Below are 19,764 nucleotides of genomic sequence, written 5' to 3'. Positions count from 1 at the left end.
CCCAAAGTAATGGGCACATCTGGTAACAAAAGTCATTCCACTGAAGTCAATCAGACAACTCATGTGCATATGGGTTGCCAGACTGGGTCCTAAGAACTGTTTGCAAATACTTAATTTATATTATTTATCTCATCAGATCACGTCAGAGCCTCACTTGTGGATCAGGACCCCATTGTGCTATTCAAACACAGAACAAAAAGACAGTCCTAACACACACCAATGTATTTGTGCCATGTAGGCCTTGTCTAGACGGGGGGAAAGGTGCTGTTTTTCAACAGCTAGTTCAGTTGAGGTAGCCTAACAGGGTTATCAAGCTAAAGTGCTGAACTGTGTCTGCTTTGGTGTTAAGAGGAGTTTTCATTCATGTTAAACTGATGGGGGAAAAACACCTTGTCTATAGCAGACCTAAATGTCAAACAGAGAGCAATGTCCCCTCACCATGTATGGCCTCTACTGTCATTGTATCTGAAGAAAGTCAAAAACATGAATGAATTAATCCTGCAAGGTAGGAAGGTGGTGGTCCCTTTCCTGGATACAATCCAGGCCAGTGAGGGTCTGTGTCACCACCTGCCCTGCCACCTTGGGTGCCTCACAATGCTTTGCCGCTGTCGCTTCCTACTTGGGCTGCTCACAAACACCCAAAAGCATGCAGGTCACACCCTGAGTGTCTGTCCCTGGTCCAGCAGCTCTGACCCCAGCAGCCTGCCAGCAACACACCAGCCACACTCTGGCTTCCAGCAGCCTTGGTTACTTGGTTGAAAATTCAAGATGATTGTACAATGGCAAATAACAAACTTAAATATAATTCTCTAAATATCTTCAATACAATTAGTTTGTTTTCTTGGCTCTCTGGCCAACAAGCCCCATCTGGAGTAATGAGGAGGCTGTGCACCAAATTGCTGCTGCTAAATTGTGTTTTAATTATGCTTTTAATATACAGTCATTTTAAATGTAAATTGTGGTTTTTAATAATAAATCATAGAATAACTAACATCACATTGTTCCCTGCAGTCTGCACTTTATCAGGGGAGCTGCAAGGGATGGTCTATAAACTCAACAAGAAAAGTCAATGAGTTTTCTTATATTCAGGTACAGCATAGGGGTCTGAGCTTAAAGACTGCAAATTCACTGGCAGATGCAGTGTTCAGGAGACTTATTCTTCACCACCCTAATTTGGTTACCTGGGAGCATATTATACATTTTTATATCCCATATAACTTTAGTTCAGGTTCCCAATTGAACTTTATTCCTCGGATACGCCCTGAAATTTGCTGCCTTTAGTTTCAATCATCATGTTTATTTCCCAGCCTGCTGCTTTGTAAACAATTATATTCCAGTCGTTTTAAGTATTAACCATAACAAAAATGTTAACTGTAATATGAATAACAAACTTATGTAGCACCTACTCTCTATTAGGAATCCCCAAGTACTTTACAAACTTAAGCCCCGATCCTGCAAAAACAAACATGCTAATGTAAAGTCCCACTGAAGTCAATGGGACTCTACACAGACAGACAAGTCTGCTCTAATGTGACTCTTTTCAGGGCCTTAAAATGACAGAGTAATTATATAAAGCATAGGAGGTATTTTGCACAGCAGTTGTTGAACAGTGTACAGCCAAACTACACACCAGTTTAGGCCAACATATGAATATTGTATGCAGCTGAAACTTCAGGGAGAACAGTAAGGTAGGCTGAACGTAACTACCTAAATTGAAATTTCTATGAGAAAGAAACTGAGTTCACACCCCACTTTTGGGGAAGATTTTGTGGCATCTTTAATGACCACAAGCAGTCAGAACCTTAGTATTTAAGGCTCATCTGAAAGGCTACATCTCCAGCAGTACAGTATCTCCTTATCAGCCTGCACAAAGAGGGGCCTGGCTTGGAGAGAAGAGTGCCATATGGTTTTTCCAAAGCCACCTAGAAGTTCCTTTTAGGTTACACATTTCATCTGTATTTTGAAATTTCAAGTATTAGTGACAGAAATTTGAAATTATTATTATTATTTGAAATAATAAAATAATAAAAATTAAAATTACTTTGATTGGATTTCTCTAGTTTCTCCATTTCAGGATCCAAAAGTATGTATTTTTATTAATATATTTTTTAAAACACCCAAAGCTCTTAGTCTGCGTTAGTGACTATGGGCCCAATGCAACTTTCACTGTTTGCAGCGAGAGATGGATCAGGCCCTATAAGCTTGCCAAAATGAATTAGTAAAATGAAGCTATATGAGTTATATAGTCACAAAAAATGTATGAAACAATCAACATATTTTTCTTTATAAACAGCCATATAATTCAATAATGGGCAAGACCATTTCCTTTTCAAATCTGGCAGAAAAATAATCAGTCCCAAACTAAGATCATATGCCAAGTTCCAGCAGCACAAAAGGATAATTTACTACTTATGAACCTTCAGCAGAAATTGATCTATTAACTATCCCCTTGCTGTAGCTGGGGAACTTTGTTCTGGGGGGAAAAAGGGGTTAAGAGCTAAGCTAGTAATTCATGTTTGATGGCGCACACACAAACATAGAGAAAGCATACATGATAGTAAGCTATAAAGGTTTTTATCAGGTGGCTGCATTATTCACAAATGGTGATTTCATGAGTAATGATCACAAAAAAAAGGCTACTGAAACCTTTTACCACATTGCACTTGTATTTTGTTTATGCCACATATTGTACAGAAAAAAATTCTCAAGATATGTTTGATAGCATTTACAAATGTTATTGGTACTATTTTACATCTCTTTCTTGCTGTAAAGCTAGCCTAACTTGGAACCCCATAAGGGCCACCTAGGGAGAAAAAAAAGCCATAACAAGTACATTTTAGAACTCAGTAAAGCGTTCCTAAAATAGGTTTTTTTACACAAAGCAATGTTTCATATTTAAGTTCGCATCTTGTGATTACCAGGACTAAAAGCTTTCATTGCCACCTCTGCTGGTTCTTGAGGTATTAGAACTTACAGTCACTCCTAAACAGATACAAATAGGCAGTTCAGATGCCAGGTGACTGTAATGGTTACTGTCCAGAAGTTTGTTTCCTGGAGATACAATTCTCTGGAGGCTGGAGCCACAAGACCTAGAACCAAACACATTGAAGTAAATGGAGATTTGCTGAGGGCCAGATTAATCCTCTAGGTAGCTTGTACCAGACATTGAATAGCTAAACATTTCTGTACTTTAGGTTAGGGTTTCTGTCCGTGACCCTTTCACAAAGTTGACATAGAGCCCAAAAAGGACAAAGAGATCAAAAAGAGAACTGGGATAAAAGGTAACATTAATTACCAACTGTATGTACAAAAACTGCAGTGTTACAATCCTTTAAAATCAATTTTCCCTTGCCATTCCCATAGCACTTTACTAAATTTCTCATGCTCTTCCGTTGATATCAGCCTAATGTGAGTCCTCCCAAAAGAAAAAATCTTCAAGTACAGAAACAGTTTAAAATTCTTGAAGTCGTTCGCTTACATACTGGTAATCAGCACCTCCGCAAAACCTCTATTGCCCCAACACTGTCCTGATCATGTGGGTTAGTCTGCAAATCCATAGTGTCATCTTCAGGTGATAGCAATCCTCACCTGTTTCAATCCTTTTACTCGGCATCAAAAGTGCCCCCATTGTCCTAGAACTTGAATAGCTGAGAAAAGTTCTGGATTCAGTTATCCCCACTATTATTTTTACCATCTCATCTTCAAATCCTAGAAGTTGGGGAGAAAAAATAGCCAGAGTAGCAGTTTTCTCCCTGCTCTCCCTTGAAATACCTCAGTTCCTCTGGGGGTCCACGTTTCCATGTGGTACAATCCAAACCAACTTCACATATATTGTGCCCAATCCTGTAAGGTGCTAAACACTCAGCACTTGACAGGAACTTTTCTCAATTCCCATCGAGCTATATGGCAATTGAGGGCACTCAGCATTTTGCAGGATTAGGCCTAAGTAGGTATCATTTACTGAGAGAGCACATCCATTTGCGGTCATTACATAGCACTAGAACAGCAGCCAACTAGTGGGCTGCCTAAATTCAGACATTAATGCTAGAGGAAATTTTACTTGGCACAAAATTCTTAAAGGAGAGGAAATGTTATCTGAGTCTGAGGGAAACTTTTGGCATTCAAAGGGGAATTTGTACAGCTGGAAATTTTAATCCATGCTATATCCTGCTCACTTGAATATGGGAGAATTCAGCCTTTGTACCTGCCATACCAGCTAAGTTTAAAATTAGAATGCTGACATTTGAGCTGTATTGGGTCTCAGTTTTTTTTCAGGGAGAAGTATTTTTAACTTTGGATGCACTTGGAGATAAAAATAAAAAGGGAAGTCAAGGATCTCAAGTTTCTCTCCATCATAGAAACTTTGCAAATAAAGAAGTTGCTAAAGCACACTTCACAAATCTACTCAGAGATTTTAGTATGTTACCACATTATTTAGCAGCTCTCAAGTTAAACATTATCAGGCAGATATACTTGAATCCTAAGAAATTTCTCCCTCTGCTAATTTAATGATTAATGGATCAATGAGAAAAGGATACATCCATTAATAGTGAGGATAAAGAACAATCTATGGCCCAAATCCTGCTTTTCTTACTGGCACACATAGTCTTAACTTCATTCTAATGACACTAGTGGGTAGATTTTCAAAAGAGCTCAGAATCCAGCTTTTTTCAACCAAGAAAGGAAGAGACCGGAGGGTAGGAAATGTGTTTGTAAAGAGAATAGGCTTTGGCCCCATAACAGTTGCTAAGAGAAATTAAGCACAAAATATGCACAAGTATTTCACATACACCACTATAGTTACATAATGCATACCATGGTACTACAGATTTGTTTTGGCAGCAGGGGTGTGTGCTTTAACTAAAATTGCATGCTTTTCAACGAGGCAGCCAGTGTGGAGGAGCACCATGAGAGTATTTGCAGGATACAGCTTTGTTTCAAGACAAACCCCACTGATGGCTGAGGAGTAACTATCACTACTGTATGCAGATCACTGCATCCTGTAAGATATTTGAAGGACACTTGTTGGGTAGTGAGCTAGTATAAACAGGTGGCCCTCTCCTGAAGAGAGGTAGACCTGCTTAGAGCTGGGCTGAATTTGACCCATTTTTTGAGAGATGTGGTAATGTGAATATTTCTGTAAATGTGATTATATCATACTTAGTTTTTAAGTCCTGTTAAATTTAACACAAGTTTTGATGCTAATTTTTCTTGTTCGTATTAGCATCAGTGTAATAGGAAGTGGACAGTATCATAAGTATCAGTTGTATTTTAATAAATGCTATAAAAAGTTAGGCACCGTAGAAACCATTCAATATTGTTAGCCTTTAATAATCCATGGTAAGAAAGGGTATCTAGGGTAAAATTTTAAGAGTTCTTAAGTGACTTAGGAGCCTATATCCCATTTTCAAAGGTGACTTGGTGTGTAAGCTCCTAAATTCTAATTGATACTTCTGAGCCCAGACACGTTTGAAAATGGGACTTAGTTTTTATTTTGATTTAATCATTCTGATTTAGAAAAAGATACAGTTAATCACTGTAACTCCTCTTGTGTAGATGCAGTTATACTGATAAAGTAACGCTTATTTTGCATAAGCTACTTTCTGGGATCATTCAAAAACATGTCACTTTTCACTAGGTTTACAGCACAAAGCTCACTACTGGAATGAAGATTTTTTACACAGGTAGGGAAACCTGGAATTCTCAGTTTTGTCACAGAACATCTGAAAAAGTACTGTCAAGCCATGCCTGACTCTAGAGGACTGACTAAGTAGGAGAAGGAACAGGCCCATAACTAGAATTTGTTTTATCTCTTCTCTGCAGTTACTTCTTTCTCAAGTATACATAAGAAGGTTTTAAAATCATAGCTTGGAACAAATTATTTTGTTCCAAATCTTTCACAAATGTGATTTGTTAAATTAGACCCTGTATTGATATCAATAAGCTTATACAAGTTTGCATATAGTGTAGTTAAAATGACATGATTTTTTAATTTCTTTACCTATGTTATTAACATCTTAATGAAAATTTTAGTTCAGTTTGTTACTATGCACTTCAGTTACTGTACTGCTCATCTTGTACAATGAAAGTCAGTTTCCCTTGCAGGTTCTTGGTGTACCCATGCTTGTGTTTCAGACACTACATGAGAATGTTTAAAAATGCTGAACACAAAAAACAACCCCAGGAAAAAAACGCTTTGCATGGCCCTAGACAGCATATTTTGTTTGTTTGTCTGTCTACAAAACCCATAATTTTAATTCTGAGCCAAATTTAAATCTACAGTGTCCTTTTAAAAGCTAGGGAGTACAGTCAACCATTTATCTGTGTGGTGAATTTTCATTGACATTAGTGATCTCTTCAAGCAAATAGATGTCAGGTATAGTCAAATAGACACAATAAATCCTGCAGGGAGTTAGACCAGACCCTTGCAGTCTCTTCTAATCTTATGGTTCTATGAAATACAGTAAGCATATTAATTTGTAGTATTTCTGTACATTAGTGATGAGAGTAATTTACAAAACATGTGGCATAGTTATCAATACTTTATTAGTTTGTTTATGCAATATTCCTTTTACATAAAATCATGTAAATAATTATTGAAAATATTTTATACAAAAGCTCATGAGAGATTGAGAAGTTAAAAAATATCTACTTTGATATGCCACTAAGATTTACAAAGGATTGTAAATAAGAGGCAAAGAATGCAAAGTTCTATTTTAAGACTTAAGACGAGAGAATCTGAAGTTCTAATAAAAGTGTCTAGTGTTCGGAAGATTTCTGCCTATACAGTTAAGTTTTCCAGACTGTTTGGCTAAATACCTGTATCAATCACCTAAACACTTAAATTCCAAAAAGTTAAGTTAAAGGCGTTCCATATACTTGTAAAATAAAGTTATTTAGATTTGCAGCTAAGTGTTTAAACGATCAATAAATACTTTGCTTTGTCTCCATATGTTTGAATACTTGTATTTATATAAACCTAAGAATGAGTTTATTTCCCCGCCTTGCTTAGGTAGCTGCACACATATTCACTTAAGGCAGTGAGTTTGACTAGTAATCTGCTTTTCCATCTCCCTTCTTCCTAGGCAAGTTAACAGCAATACCATTCTATAATGGCCCATTTCTCATAGGTGTGGAACACCTTCAACTGCCATTAAAGTTGCTGAGGCACTCAGCATCTTACAGAGTTGAGCCTTAAAACTCTATAGCAAGTAAATCCAGCACTTAGTCATTCTCTAGCAACTGAGCATGTCACCTTAGCAATTCAACCTCTTTCTTCATCTGGAAACTGAGGAACCAATTTGGATACCTGAAGCCCTACCTGTAAACTCACAATCCAACAGCAAGCTACTTTGTGTGGTATTATCGAGCTAGATGCTACTTCTGCTTTTTCCCTGGAATTTCTATTGTCATAAAATCCTCAGCTAAAGTTACTTCTTGACCATTTAACGCTGATTCAGCTTGTCTCTTCAGTTCCGTGACATCAATATCTCCTTCTCCAATCTGACCAGCTGGTTTATACCTCTGACTGAAGTGAGTCAGAACCAGTTTCTTAACCTTACACAACTTTGCAAACTCAGCTGCCATTTTTGGAGTGCTATGACCATGCTCTTTGGCTTTGTCCATTTGGGTGTCATCCAATGTGGCTTCATGAATTAACACATCTGCTTCGTAACAGAGTTTCATTGCTCCATCTCCAACCACACCTGAACAGTCACCTAAAATACAAATTTTTCTTCCAGGAATAGGCTCATCCAAGACATCTGAAGGAGAAATGGTTACTCCATTTTCTAAGACAACCGTAACACCATTCTTCAGTTTCCCATATATAGGACCTGGCTGAACTCCTAGAAAGTTAAGTCAAAAGTGTCTGGTTAGTTTTAGTGTTTTGAAAATAAACACTGCTCATATTTCAAAGCAGTATCTGACAAATTTTACATTTAACCTATTCTTAAGGCATGGTTTTCTTACAAATTAAGTATTAGGGTATGGCAAAGTGGGAATTTTCTTTAATATTTTTATGAATCCTATGTGCACCTCAGTTTCTCTCTATCATTGCATTGCTACCCAGTGGGAGCAAAAAGGTTAAACGTTGCTCTTGCACCAACACATGAGACATAAGCATGTATCACCTCGCTGTCTGGGTAGAATGAATAGTCATTAAGGAACTGGTTGAAACTGATCCAGATCAACAGAGAGAGTCCAGAGAGACAACAGGTAGTACCAATGATTGAACAATCACTTCCTCTCAGCAGGGAAGCTGAAGAGGAACCCAAGTTCCAGCAGTGGGGCTCTGAACTCAGCATGGCCCTGCCTAGACAATAAAAAAGGACAGACGTGTCCATCAGGGAATAAAATGTGGTCTTCTGGGTTTGGAGGAAGCTAGCTCACTACTGGGGAACTTACTAAGTAAATCAGAGAGAGATAGTGCCTGAAAATGGAGTTCACTACAGCCTGGCTGGTGAATTATGGCTTCACCAGAATGGACTATTCTTTAACATTTATTTCTCTATGCTAACCTAAGGACTTCCAAAGCTGTGTTCAGCTGACTAATAAATCCTACTTTGCTTCTGAAAACACTGTTGGGGTGTCACTGCAAATACCAGCTCAGGTGCATTAGTCCCTGAAGAGTGTACACGTCTCTAACCAGAAGTGTATCTCAGTTGGACTCACTGATTAGAACTCAATGGTGTGAAGCAAGAGTGCTGAAGCCCCAGAAGTTCATCAGTGAGGCTGTGTGGCGTATGCTGAAGGAAGAGAGAGACCTCTTGAAGTCAGGCACACTGAAGGGTATTTCAAAGAGTCTGTTCAAAAGCCGGTGATGTAGCACCAATATTGTAGATCCATGACTTACAAAAACTAATATTTTACTTATTTCATACTCCAAGAAAACAAAATCTTTTAATTTTAGTAAGAGGCTCTACTAACAGATTTTAAGTTGTGTATTTTGAAGCTGATACATCCCCCCAAATACACTCTACGGCCAGTTTTATGATCTCTTTCTCATGTAAGCCCTTAATAAATGTGCTAGAAAGGGGAGCTTGGTTTTTACCCCTCTAATGATCAAACTAGTATGCATTTGTTTGGAAAAAATAAGTTCTAGAATATCAAACTTTCCTTTTCTTGTGAAGAATAAAGTGTCCCATTTCAGAATGTATTACAGACAGATGCACACTGTTCTGATTCAGTAAGCTTCCTTGCAGAAGTTTTCAGAAGACACTCTGGCTATTAGTGAAGAATAAAATTTTGTTACAATTCCTGGAAATCTGAATCAGCTGTCAGCCTGAACACTGTGTATACTTGAATATCTATCACCTATTGATGGATCCATTTTCAAGTTATATTGTAACACTCTTGCTTACACACTATCATAATAGGTGCCTTAGAAATTCTAATAAGGCATTTGGCAGTTAATGTAAGCATATAAGAAATGTAGTTAATCATATAGTTCTATTATGACTTTAATGTACATCAATTACATCATAAGGACATTCATGAATAGATTTTAAGAAACAAAGTAATATCCACAAGTCATAAGAATTAAAGGAAAAAATAAATGAAGCTAGTTACCAAGGCCTTTTAGCTTCTGTGCATTGAGTTTCCCAGTCCGCTGCTTCTCCTCCACTAAAAATCCAAAGGAAGGAATACGGTGAAATAATCGAAATGCTTTCATAACAAATTGCTGATTGTTGACCAGTGTGTAGGAGTTTTCTACATGATCCAGATGGAGCATTCTCCCTTGCACTTCTTTGGAAGAGACTTCATCTCTGTCAACATAAGACAGTTCTTTAAATTCTTCTGCAGGGCACTGATCTGGTGTAGGTACCAGTTCATGAACCACATATGGAAAGAGAAGTTGCGAGTGGGAGAGTTCCAGAGTTCTGCAAATGAAGTTTCGTAGTCCTAATGGTCCATAGATATCAACAGGTTGCTTGCTTGTAGTAGAACTACTCTGAAGACTAATTGTGCACAGGAGACCAGGAAGACCAAAAAAATGGTCCCCATGAAGATGAGTTATGAATATCTTAGTAATTCTACCTACGATTAAAACAAAAAGACACCATAGTAAGTGTGCTGAATGACAATTACACTCACAGCTGCAAAATTAGAACTGGTTGAAAAATTCAATTATTTTGTGGGAAATTTACAAAAAAATTAGTTCCCAATTTCTTTAAAACCAAAACCAAACCAAGAAGTGACGTTTTTTAATTGAAATTTTTTTCACTTTTTATTTTTTCAATGAAAATTTGAAAAATGTGAACCAAAATTACATTTGTCACTTTTTTTGTTTTGGTTGATAAGCCATTTTTTCCCAAAGGTTTGTGTGATTGAAAGTTTAGATCAAAATATATTTTAAGAGCAAAGAAACTAAGAAAAATTGACTAATATGGTGATCTTTGCTGCATTAAAATGCAAACAAGTTGGGGATGGGGGCTGCACTTTGTCATACCACATGGAAGACTGTGGGCCAGTGAGAACTACTGGGGGAACTTCTGCCTTTGTTCTAGTTTCTAGTTCATTCCAAACATTCATCTAGTCTGACCTTCTGTTTTATCACAGGTCACTCCCAATTACCCATGAATTGAGCCCAATAACTTGTGTTTGTCTAATGCATATGTTCCAGAAAGGTTTACAATCTTGATCTGAAAACTTCAGGAAATGAGTAATTCATCAATTCCCTTGGTGGTTTGTTCAAATGGTTAATCACCCTCCCTGTTTATTTGCGCCTTCTTTCTAATTTGGCTTCAGTTTCCAGCCACTGGTTCTTGTTATATACCTTTCTTTGCTAGATTAAAGGGCCCTTTACTACCCGGTATTTTCTTCCTGTTGTGAAGGTACCTATAGATTAATCTTCTTGTAGATAAACTACACAGCTCTTTAGATCTCACTGTAAGGCATTTTCTCCAGCCCTCAAATAATTTTTTGTAGCTTTTTTCTGTACCCTCAGCAATTTTTCAACATTTTATTTAAAGTGTCAGTATCAAACCTGGACACAATATTCCAGCATTGCTCTCACCAATGTCAAATACAGAGGTTTTAAAAAAATTGCATCCCTACTCCCACTCATTACTCCCATTTATACATGAAAGGATTGCATTAGCCCTTTTTCCACAGAATTGAACTGGGAGCTTATGTTGCATTGCTTGTCTACTATGACCAATAACTCATTTTCAGAGTAACTGGCTTTCCAGGATACAGTCCCCCATTCTGCATTCCTAGATGTATAACTTTGCATTTGGCTGTAAAATGCATTTTGCCATAAAATGCATTTTGCCTGAATGGACCCTGCTTACCAAGCAATCCAGACTGCTCTCTCTGACTACCATGTCCTCAACACTGACCACTTTGTTATAATGTGCAGATTCTCAGCAGTGATTTTATATATAACTTTCACTTCACTGATGAAAGCCTTGAATAGCATTGGGCCTAGGATTGATCCCTGTGGGACCCCACTAAAATACCCCCATTCGATGATGATCCCCCATTGATAGCTGCTTTTTGAGATGTGTCAGGCAGTTCTTAATCCACTTAACTTGTGCTCTCTTGATATTGTATATTACTAGTTATTCTTAATCAGAAAGTACCATGGTATTAAGTCAAATACCTAAGTATATTACATATATGCAGTCACATTTGCCAACCAAATTCGTAATTTCAAAGAATAAACTAAGATTATTTGAAAAGACCTAACTTCCATAAAACTATCCTGAATGGCATTAATTATATTCCCATCCTTAAACTCTTTATTAATTGAATCCCATCAACTTTGTGATTATTTTGCCTGACATTGATAGTGGGCTAATCAGCCTATAGTTATGTTCATGTCATCCCACTTCTCCTTTTTGAATACTGCCACAACATGAGCACTTTTCAAGTCTTCTGTAATTTCCCCAGTATTCTAAGATTTATTAAAAATTAATATTAACAGTACATAGACCCTACGCCAACTCTTTTAGGACTCTTAGGTGCAAGTTATCCAGGCCTGCTAATTTAAAAATGTTTATCACTAATAGATAATGTCTATCATCCTCATTAGCTACTAATAGACTGGAAAGAACTTCATTTTTATGTGGTAGGAATATCTCATCCTGCTTCTTTCTAAATATAGAACAGAAATATTTACTGAACACTTTTCTGCAATATCAATAATTTTACCATCCCCATCTAGTGATGAGCCTATGCAACTGCTAAGATTTCTTTTGTTTTTACTTAAACAAACATGAAAACAAATAATGTACAATCAGCAGCACACTCAGTGTTTATTTGTTTTGATATTAAATTCAGTTCCATACTAACCCCTTATGCAGTTTTTGATATGCCATAGTTTTTGGTATGGACAACACAACTGCACTGTAAAAGTCACAAGGGAAAGGTGAATATTTTGGCAGCTAGGTAGAAAGCAGTTAGGGTTTTTGGAACTTGCACAGGTACTGGGAGTGTTTTGGGATAAGCAGATATAACAGCAAATAATTTTAAGTGGTCATGAAATAATTAACGTTAATGTTGACATGTCCACCAATATCTGTAGCTTTCTGAACATCCCATTAAAGTGAATGGGACCATTCACACATCAAGCTATTGTTTCAAGCTGCTTGCAGACTCAGAATATGGCAGTGCATAGCTTTAAATTTAGTTCATTTTTGGAAATTATAATCATGAAGGCTAGAAGCTTGTATTAGATTAAAGCTTATGTTCTGGAGAACAATTCTGCAACAAAGGGTGATAAAGGAGAATATCATAGCAAGTTCAAATGGTCCCACCTAAAATACAGTAATTAGAGATGTTCACTCATATTTACAGAGGTCTTCAGACAATGTGAGCCTGAATAGAAAAGGTATTTCATTTGGACTGTATGAAGATTTCTCTCTCTCAAGATAACTTTCAATTGCACTGACCTGCTTTAAGATGGCTTTTCATAAATTGTGTTTGAGTTCCCTCGCCACAATCAAATAGCCAGCATTCTCCTTCACTACGAACGACTAAAGCTGAAGCTCCTCTTGTTGGAGATGGATATGCTGAGCCCGTTCCCAGAAAAGTTATATCCATGGACATTATGCCCAAGTCAGCGTACGACCCAAAACAAATATATCACTGTAAGTCTATTGCACGTGCTTATTCTGCAGAGGGGAAAAAAACAACAACTAGTTGTGGCTTTGCTTTAAATAAGGGGTGTCAAACTCATTCTACTGCCTGGGTCAAATTACATTTTTTAACGTAGTGCATGGACTGGGGTATAAATTTAGGACTGCCCTTTCCAATTCACAACATATCTCCCAGTGATATTAATGAGGTCTGCACAAAGATGAAGGGTAGAATATGGCTTTTATTTAGTACCGAACCTTATTGTCCCCTTCAATATCAATTGGAAGGACAGTCTCATTGTCAGAAAGACAACACATTGGTTTATGCTCACTTTGCATTTGGAAGAGAAGAATCTCTTAGCAACAATGATGGCTAGAAATCTATTTGGGCCTGGTCTACGTTAGAAAGTTAAGTTGGTGTCAGTTAGGGTGTGAAAAATCCATACCTCTGCACGGTGTAGTTAAGCCCACCTAACCCCTACTGTTAGGTCAACAGGCTTGTTTACACTTAAAACATGACAGCAGCACAGCCGAGCCACTGTAGTGCTTCAGTATAGACACTACCAATGCTGATGGGAGGGGATTCTCCCTTGGGCGTAGGCAATACACCTCCTCGAGAGGCAGTAGCTACGGTCAACAGGGATTTTAGGTCAGCCTAACAATGCCCCTCAAGGGTGTGGATTTTTCACACCCCCGACTGACACAGTTAAACCGACCTATTTTCTAATGTAGACCAGGCCCTAGCTATCAGCTCTCGGGGAGGGGGATTACCTATGCCAGTAGGAGAATCCCTCCTGTCAGTGCAGGTAATGTCTACACTGAAGTGCTACAGATATAGCTGTGCTGCTGAAGCATTTCTAGTGTAGATGTTGGTTTTAAAATGAAAGCAGAGATTCTACAAAATCTTTAAATGGTATGCAAGCCATATGACAATGTTGAGTGGGTGAGCTGTTTGACACAGCTGTTTTAGCGGCAGTATTTTGTACAAATAGTTGTCATAAGTTGGTTTTGTTTGTTTCTCCTTTACACTGTCAGAAGGAAGTTGTCTTATGTTTATATATGTGATCTGAGTGTATGTGCCATTTGCATGTTCCATTAAAAGCAGTCCAGAGACTGTTAGCAGAATATTGTAAATTGTATTCATGCTTTATGTTGCATATTTGCATTCTTAAGTTAATAATTTAAAAACTTAATTTTCAAAATTTATTTTCAGACATTTCCACAGCCTTGTAAACAATACAAATTTTGAGTATTTCAATAATTAAGTCTTTGCCCTAGGGAGGGGTGAGGGAGGAAAGGAAATCTAATCTGCCTGCCATTAAAGCTACTTCAAAAGGCATTAAAATAAAAATACCCATACAGCCAACCACATTTAGTTATATCAAAAGAAATGAACCATTATTTCCTAATGGGCTATAACGATTCTCTCCATTTCAGTTCAATAGTCCATTATCTCACCATATTAACAGGATTCCCTGCAGGATGGTAGAAGATAGCATGTTATTAATCTGAACCTGATTACACTATCAGTTACCTTGTTGAAATAAAAGTACTATAGCTCCAGAGAAGTCAGAAATAAAAAAATTGCTTTGTATATAATAGCAACTATAAATACACAAAGGGCTACATTCTTTTTTAACAATGTAGGCATGTCCAGATGATCAATAACTGCTATGTTGAGGTAAGAGCCCAATACAGTTGTTGAAGTTCAAATGGGTTTTTGCCATTGACTTCAGTGGGAACAAATTGCACTCCCCCACCCCTCTTCAAGGTACTACCCCAGTAACATGTTCAGTAATTATGTGCTTAGGTGTTTAAATCAGTCCAATACTGTACAGCACATATTTTCAGATAAGATATAAAATCAGAGTTCTAGCAACCAGTATTCATTAGAGATCTCATGTCATTTTTGGGAAAGAGGATGTTAAATTCACTACCTGGACCATAAACTGACCATGAATAAGTTTAGGCTGGAAATGAGAAGGTTTCTAGTCATCAGAGGACTGAGGTTTGGAACAACCTTCCAACAGGCATAGAGAGGCAAATACCCTAACTAGTTTTAAGATGAAGCTTGGTAAGTTTATGGATGGGAATACACAATGGGGTAACTTGTGATAGCAGGTGACTGGACTCAATGACCCAGGAGGTCCCTTCCAGTCTTATGCTCCTATGACTTATAGTAGCGTTTTTCAAAGTACAGGTCACGACCCGGTACAGGGTGGTGGCATGTCAGGCACTAGGTCGCCTTGCTGATTCAAATGATAATGATTGTTGCTGCACAGCAGCTCTAAAGGCCTACGCAGCAAGGACCTGGGAGAAGAGAGAGGTAGCAGGTGGGTGGGAACTGGGGAGGGAAGCAAGTTGGGGCTAGCAGGGCTGCTGCAGGCCTCTCCCCTGGCCCCGGAGCTCGCTGCTGCTGACAGGGAGAGAGGGACCTTTGCCCTCAGGGCTCCATGCTGAGGAAGAGAGAGGCCCTTTCCCCGGAACTAGCTACTGCCAGCGGGGAGAGGGCTGGGGGGAATCCTCTGGCCCAGCCCGGGGGGAGCCTGCCTGCACCCCAAACTCCTCATCCCTGGCCCCACTCCAGAGTCCACACCCCCAACCAGAGCCCTCACCCCCTGCATCCCAACCCTCTGCCCCAGCCCTGAGCCCCTTCCTGTACCCTGAACCCCTCATCCTCAGCTCCACCCTAGAGCCCTCACCTCCATACCGAACCCTCTTCCCTACTCTGGGCCACCTCCCACACTCCTTAACATAGGCTTACTAAGGCTAATGTCTAGTGTTAGTTATGTAAAGTGGGTTAAACTGGAACGTATTGCATTATTATGATTTTCCAAAAACTCTAGTCAAAAGATAAAATTATGTTGGGTCATGGGCATCAAAAATTTTCTTCAACTGGGTCAGGAGGAAAAAAGTTTGAAAACCACTGACTTATAGGAACCTTTCAGAGTAGCAGCCGTGTTAGTCTGTATCCGCAAAAAAACCAGGAGGACTTGTGGCACCTTAGAGACTAACAAATTTATTAGAGCTACAGCCCACTTCATCGGATGCACAGAATGGAACATATAGTAATATATATACATACACATACATACACACACAGAGATAAATTGGAAGTTACCATACAAACTGTGAGAGGTTAATTAGTTAAGAAGAGCTATTATCAGCAGGAGAAAAAAACTTTTGTAGTGATAATCAAGATGGCCCATTTAGACAGTTGACAAGAAGGTGTGAGGATACTTAAGGAAATCGATTCAATATGTGTAATGACCCAACCACTCCTAGTCTCTATTCAAACCCAGGTTAATGGTATCTAGTTTGCATATTAATTCAAGCTCAGCAGTTTCGCATTGGAGTTTGTTTTTGAAGCTTTTCTGTTGCAAAATTACCACCCTTAAATCTTTTACTGAGTGGCCAGAGAGGTTGAAGTGTTCTCCCACCGGTTTTTGAATGTTATGATTCCGGATGTCAGATTTGTGTCCATTTATTCTTTTGCGTACAGACTGTCCAGTTTGGCCAATGTACATGGCAGAGGGGCATTGCTGGCACATGACAGCATATATCACACTGGTAGATGTGCAGGTGAACGAGGCCCTGATGGCGTGGCTAAAGTGATTAGGTCCTATGATGGTGTCACTTGAATAAATATGTGGACAGAGTTGGCACCGGGCTTTGTTGCAAGAATAGGTTTCTGGGTTAGTGTTTGTTGTGTGGTTGCTGGTGAGTATTTGCTTCAGGTTGGGGGACTGTTTGTAAGCGAGGACTGGTCTGTCTTCCAAGATCTGTGAGAGCGAGGGATCATTTTTCAGGATAGGCTGATGATGCGCTGGAAAGGTTTTAGTTGGAGGCTGAAGGTGACAGCTAGTGGCGTTATTTTCTTTGTTGGGGCTGTCCTGTAGTAGGTGACTTCTGGGTACTCTTCTGGCTCTGTCAATCTGTTTTTTCACTTCAGCAGGTGTAGTTTTAAGAATGCTTGATAGAGATCTTGTAGGTGTTTGTCTCTGTCTGAGGGATTGGATCAAATGCGGTTGTATCTTAGAGCTTGGCTGTAGACAATGGATCATGTGGTGTGTCCTGGATGGAAGCTGGAGGCATGTAGGTAAGTATAGTGGTCAGTAGGTTTCCGGTACAGGGTGGTGTTTATGTGACCATCGCTTACTATTAGAGCATAAGCTTTCGTGGGCTACAGCCCATGTCATTGGATGCATAGAATGGAACAGTGTGTGTGTGTTGCTATACAAACTGTGATGCCTTAAGTTCTCCCAGCAGTTTCAATTCTTCACTTCCTATATTAAGCAGGTTCTGTGGATCACAGAACCTTTTTCAGAAGAGGTTGCATTTCAGTGATGGGGAAGGGATCCCTACTTATATTGTGTACTTCCTTATAAAACGGATTTCAGATCCTTCAGGATGAAACAATATAGAAGCTTACATAATTTACTTGGAAAACCAAAAAGAGACGAGAGATCCATGCTATTATGATATAAGTATAAGACTTTCTCCCTCACATCTTTACAGGCACAGTGCTGAGTCCTTCTGAAAATGGAGCAAGTTTGACTATGCCCCATACCAGCTAATGGCAGCATTCCACTTGTGAGAACCATGCTGCCTGAGTCAAGGGTTTTCCCAGGGATAGTACAAACCTAAGAGTTGCAGCTTATATGCATCTCCAACCTACTCCTCTTCTGATCTTCACAGCTGTGAGAGAAGATTGCAACAGTATCTTCAGAAGTCATGCAATTATAGGGACCAAACTGCTCATTCCATGGGGTTTAAATGCTTTAAGGGGAGCACATGGCTCTTAGCCGCACCTATACTTACACCATTGTGCAAGTAGGAAGAGTCCTAACGCAACAGACATTCCATCCATAGGGAAAGCATCATACAAGTTTCACACTACCAGTTAGCCAGTGCTACTCCACAGATACATTCTGGTAGAACAAAGTGAAGTCACTAAAATCCTTACATAATTTCAGTCCCTTTCTAAAATACATAGGACAGTAACTAAAAATATATCTGACAAATTGAAAAGGGAAGGGTGAGGTAGTGGAGTGTGCACTGGTTTCTACAAAAAACTATCACAAACACTGACCATGAGAAGAGAAAGATTACTTGTTAGCATCCTTTAATGCAAGCGCACCCAGGTTTTCTTGTGCCTTGTAATGAGGAAGTTTTGCTAGGATCAGCATTACCAGCGCCAGTACTCTTCGCACTCCGAGATGAAGGACCAGCCCCAGAGAAAGCTCTAGTGGGCCCAGCCTTCTTCACATGCCGCAATGAGGGGCCAGCCCCAGAGAAAGCCCTAGCGGGCCCAGCCTTCTTCGCACCCCCCGATGAGGGGCCACCCCTAAAGGGAGCCCCGGTGGGCCCAGCCTTCTTCGCACCCCGCGATGAGGGGCCAGCTCTAAAGGCAGCCCCGGTGGGCCCAACCTTCTTCGCACCCCCCGATGAGGGGCCAGCCCTAAAGGCAGCCCCGGTGGGCCCGGCCTTCTTCGCACCCCGCGATGAGGGGCCAGCCCCAGTGGGCCCAGCCTTCTTCGCAGCCCCTGACACCTGGGCTGCCTCAGCGGCTCCAGTCTCTCTCACACACTTCGATGAATGGGTTGCCCTAGAGGACCCCGCCCCAGCGGGCTCAGCCTTCTTCGCACCCCGCCATGACGGGCCAGCCCCCGAGCAGCCGCTGGCGCGCCCGGCCTTCCCCGCGCCTGGCAGCGGGGCCGCTGCAGGGGTTCCCGGCCCGCGCGGGAGGGGGCCTAGGCTCCCCAGCAGCCCAGGCCCGTCTCGCGGCCTCCTCACGCAACGGGGCCGAGCGGCCCCTGCAGCCGGGGCCTTTCCGAGGAGGCCGCAGGGGGCAGGCGGAGCCCGCGCGCGCCGCGCCGCGGGAGAACCGCGCTAGAGCGCGCCACGTCCCGGGGCGGAGGGAGCCCGGGAAACGCTGCCCCGCCCGCCGGGCCTCCTACCTTCCTGCCCCGCCGCGCGCCGGGAGGGAGCGCCGCCGCCGAGGAGGCGGGGCTGGGGGCGGGGCCTGCGGCGAGGGGCGCGGTGCCCGCGGGCGGGGCGGGGTGGCGCTGGCGGGCTGGTGCCGCAGGGGCCCAGTCAGCCCATGGGGCGAGGAGCGGGGAGGTGAAAGGGGCCCCAGCGACTGGGGTTGGGGAAGGGGTGACGGAGAGGGTCGTGGGGGTGGCAGCGGGCGTCAGCCAATGGAGTCGGAGTGACGGTGGGGGTCAGCGACGGGGGTGGGGTGATGGAGAGGGGCGGGGAGGGTCAGCCAGTGGGGTGTGATGGTGAAGAGGGGCGGGGGTGGCGGTGGGGGTCACTGACTGGGTTGGTGTGGTGTGTGACAGTGCGGGTCAGCGAGTGGGGTGGCGGCGGGGCTCAGCGACGGGGGTGGGGGGTCAGTGACTGGGTTGGGGTGATGGAGAGGGGCGGGGAGGGTCAGCGGGTGGGGTGGGGTGATGGAGAGGGGCGGGGAGGGTCAGGGGGTATGTGAGGGGGAGGGTCAGCAAGTGGGGTGTGGTGGTGGAGAGGGGCAGGGGTGGCGGTGGGGGTCACTGACTGGGTTGGTGTGGTGTTTGACAGTGAGGGTCAGCGAGTGGGGTGGCGGTGGGGGTCAGCGACGGGGGTGGGGTGGCGGTGGGCCTCAGTGACTAGTTGGGGTGATGGAGAGGGGTGGGGAGGGTCA

At 41.4% G+C, this 19,764-nt stretch overlaps 1 protein-coding gene across 3 annotated transcripts; it reads right to left on the bottom strand.

Moving 5' to 3' along the window:
* Nucleotides 1-6,522: 6,522 nt before the first annotated feature.
* Nucleotides 6,523-19,111, bottom strand: ELAC1 (elaC ribonuclease Z 1). 3 transcript variants are annotated; one of them, XM_037902517.2, is made up of 4 exons: nucleotides 19,043-19,111; nucleotides 12,897-13,118; nucleotides 9,571-10,038; nucleotides 6,523-7,847 (listed from the first exon to the last, which is right to left on the bottom strand). In XM_037902517.2, exons 2-4 carry the CDS (start codon nucleotides 13,051-13,053, stop codon nucleotides 7,378-7,380), a joined length of 1,095 nt encoding a protein of 364 aa, XP_037758445.1. In that variant the 5' UTR covers nucleotides 13,054-13,118; nucleotides 19,043-19,111; the 3' UTR covers nucleotides 6,523-7,377. The 3 variants fall into 3 exon arrangements, with proteins under 3 accessions (XP_037758445.1, XP_037758442.1, XP_037758443.1); XM_037902514.1 differs by lacking the exon at nucleotides 19,043-19,111 and adding an exon at nucleotides 18,175-19,036; XM_037902515.1 differs by lacking the exon at nucleotides 19,043-19,111 and adding an exon at nucleotides 18,195-19,036.
* Nucleotides 19,112-19,764: the final 653 nt, after the last annotated feature.

This window comes from Chelonia mydas, chromosome 5 (assembly GCF_015237465.2).
Source record: "Chelonia mydas isolate rCheMyd1 chromosome 5, rCheMyd1.pri.v2, whole genome shotgun sequence".
In the NCBI taxonomy this organism is placed as follows: domain Eukaryota; kingdom Metazoa; phylum Chordata; order Testudines; family Cheloniidae; genus Chelonia; species Chelonia mydas.
Note: the sequence above shows the minus strand (reverse complement) of the source record. Positions and strands in the feature narration are given on the sequence as shown.

What these genes read in the sequence shown, in the direction of transcription:
- ELAC1 (XM_037902517.2), bottom strand. Translation starts at nt 13,053, where the DNA reads ATGTCCATGGATATAACTTTTCTGGGAACGGGCTCAGCATATCCATCT. An exon ending in GAAAAGCCATCTTAAAGCAG is followed by an intron (nt 10,039 to 12,896) that starts GTCAGTGCAATT and finishes TTTTAATCGTAG; the next exon opens with GTAGAATTACTAAGATATTC. An exon ending in ACAGAAGCTAAAAGGCCTTG is followed by an intron (nt 7,848 to 9,570) that starts GTAACTAGCTTC and finishes TTAACTTTCTAG; the next exon opens with GAGTTCAGCCAGGTCCTATA.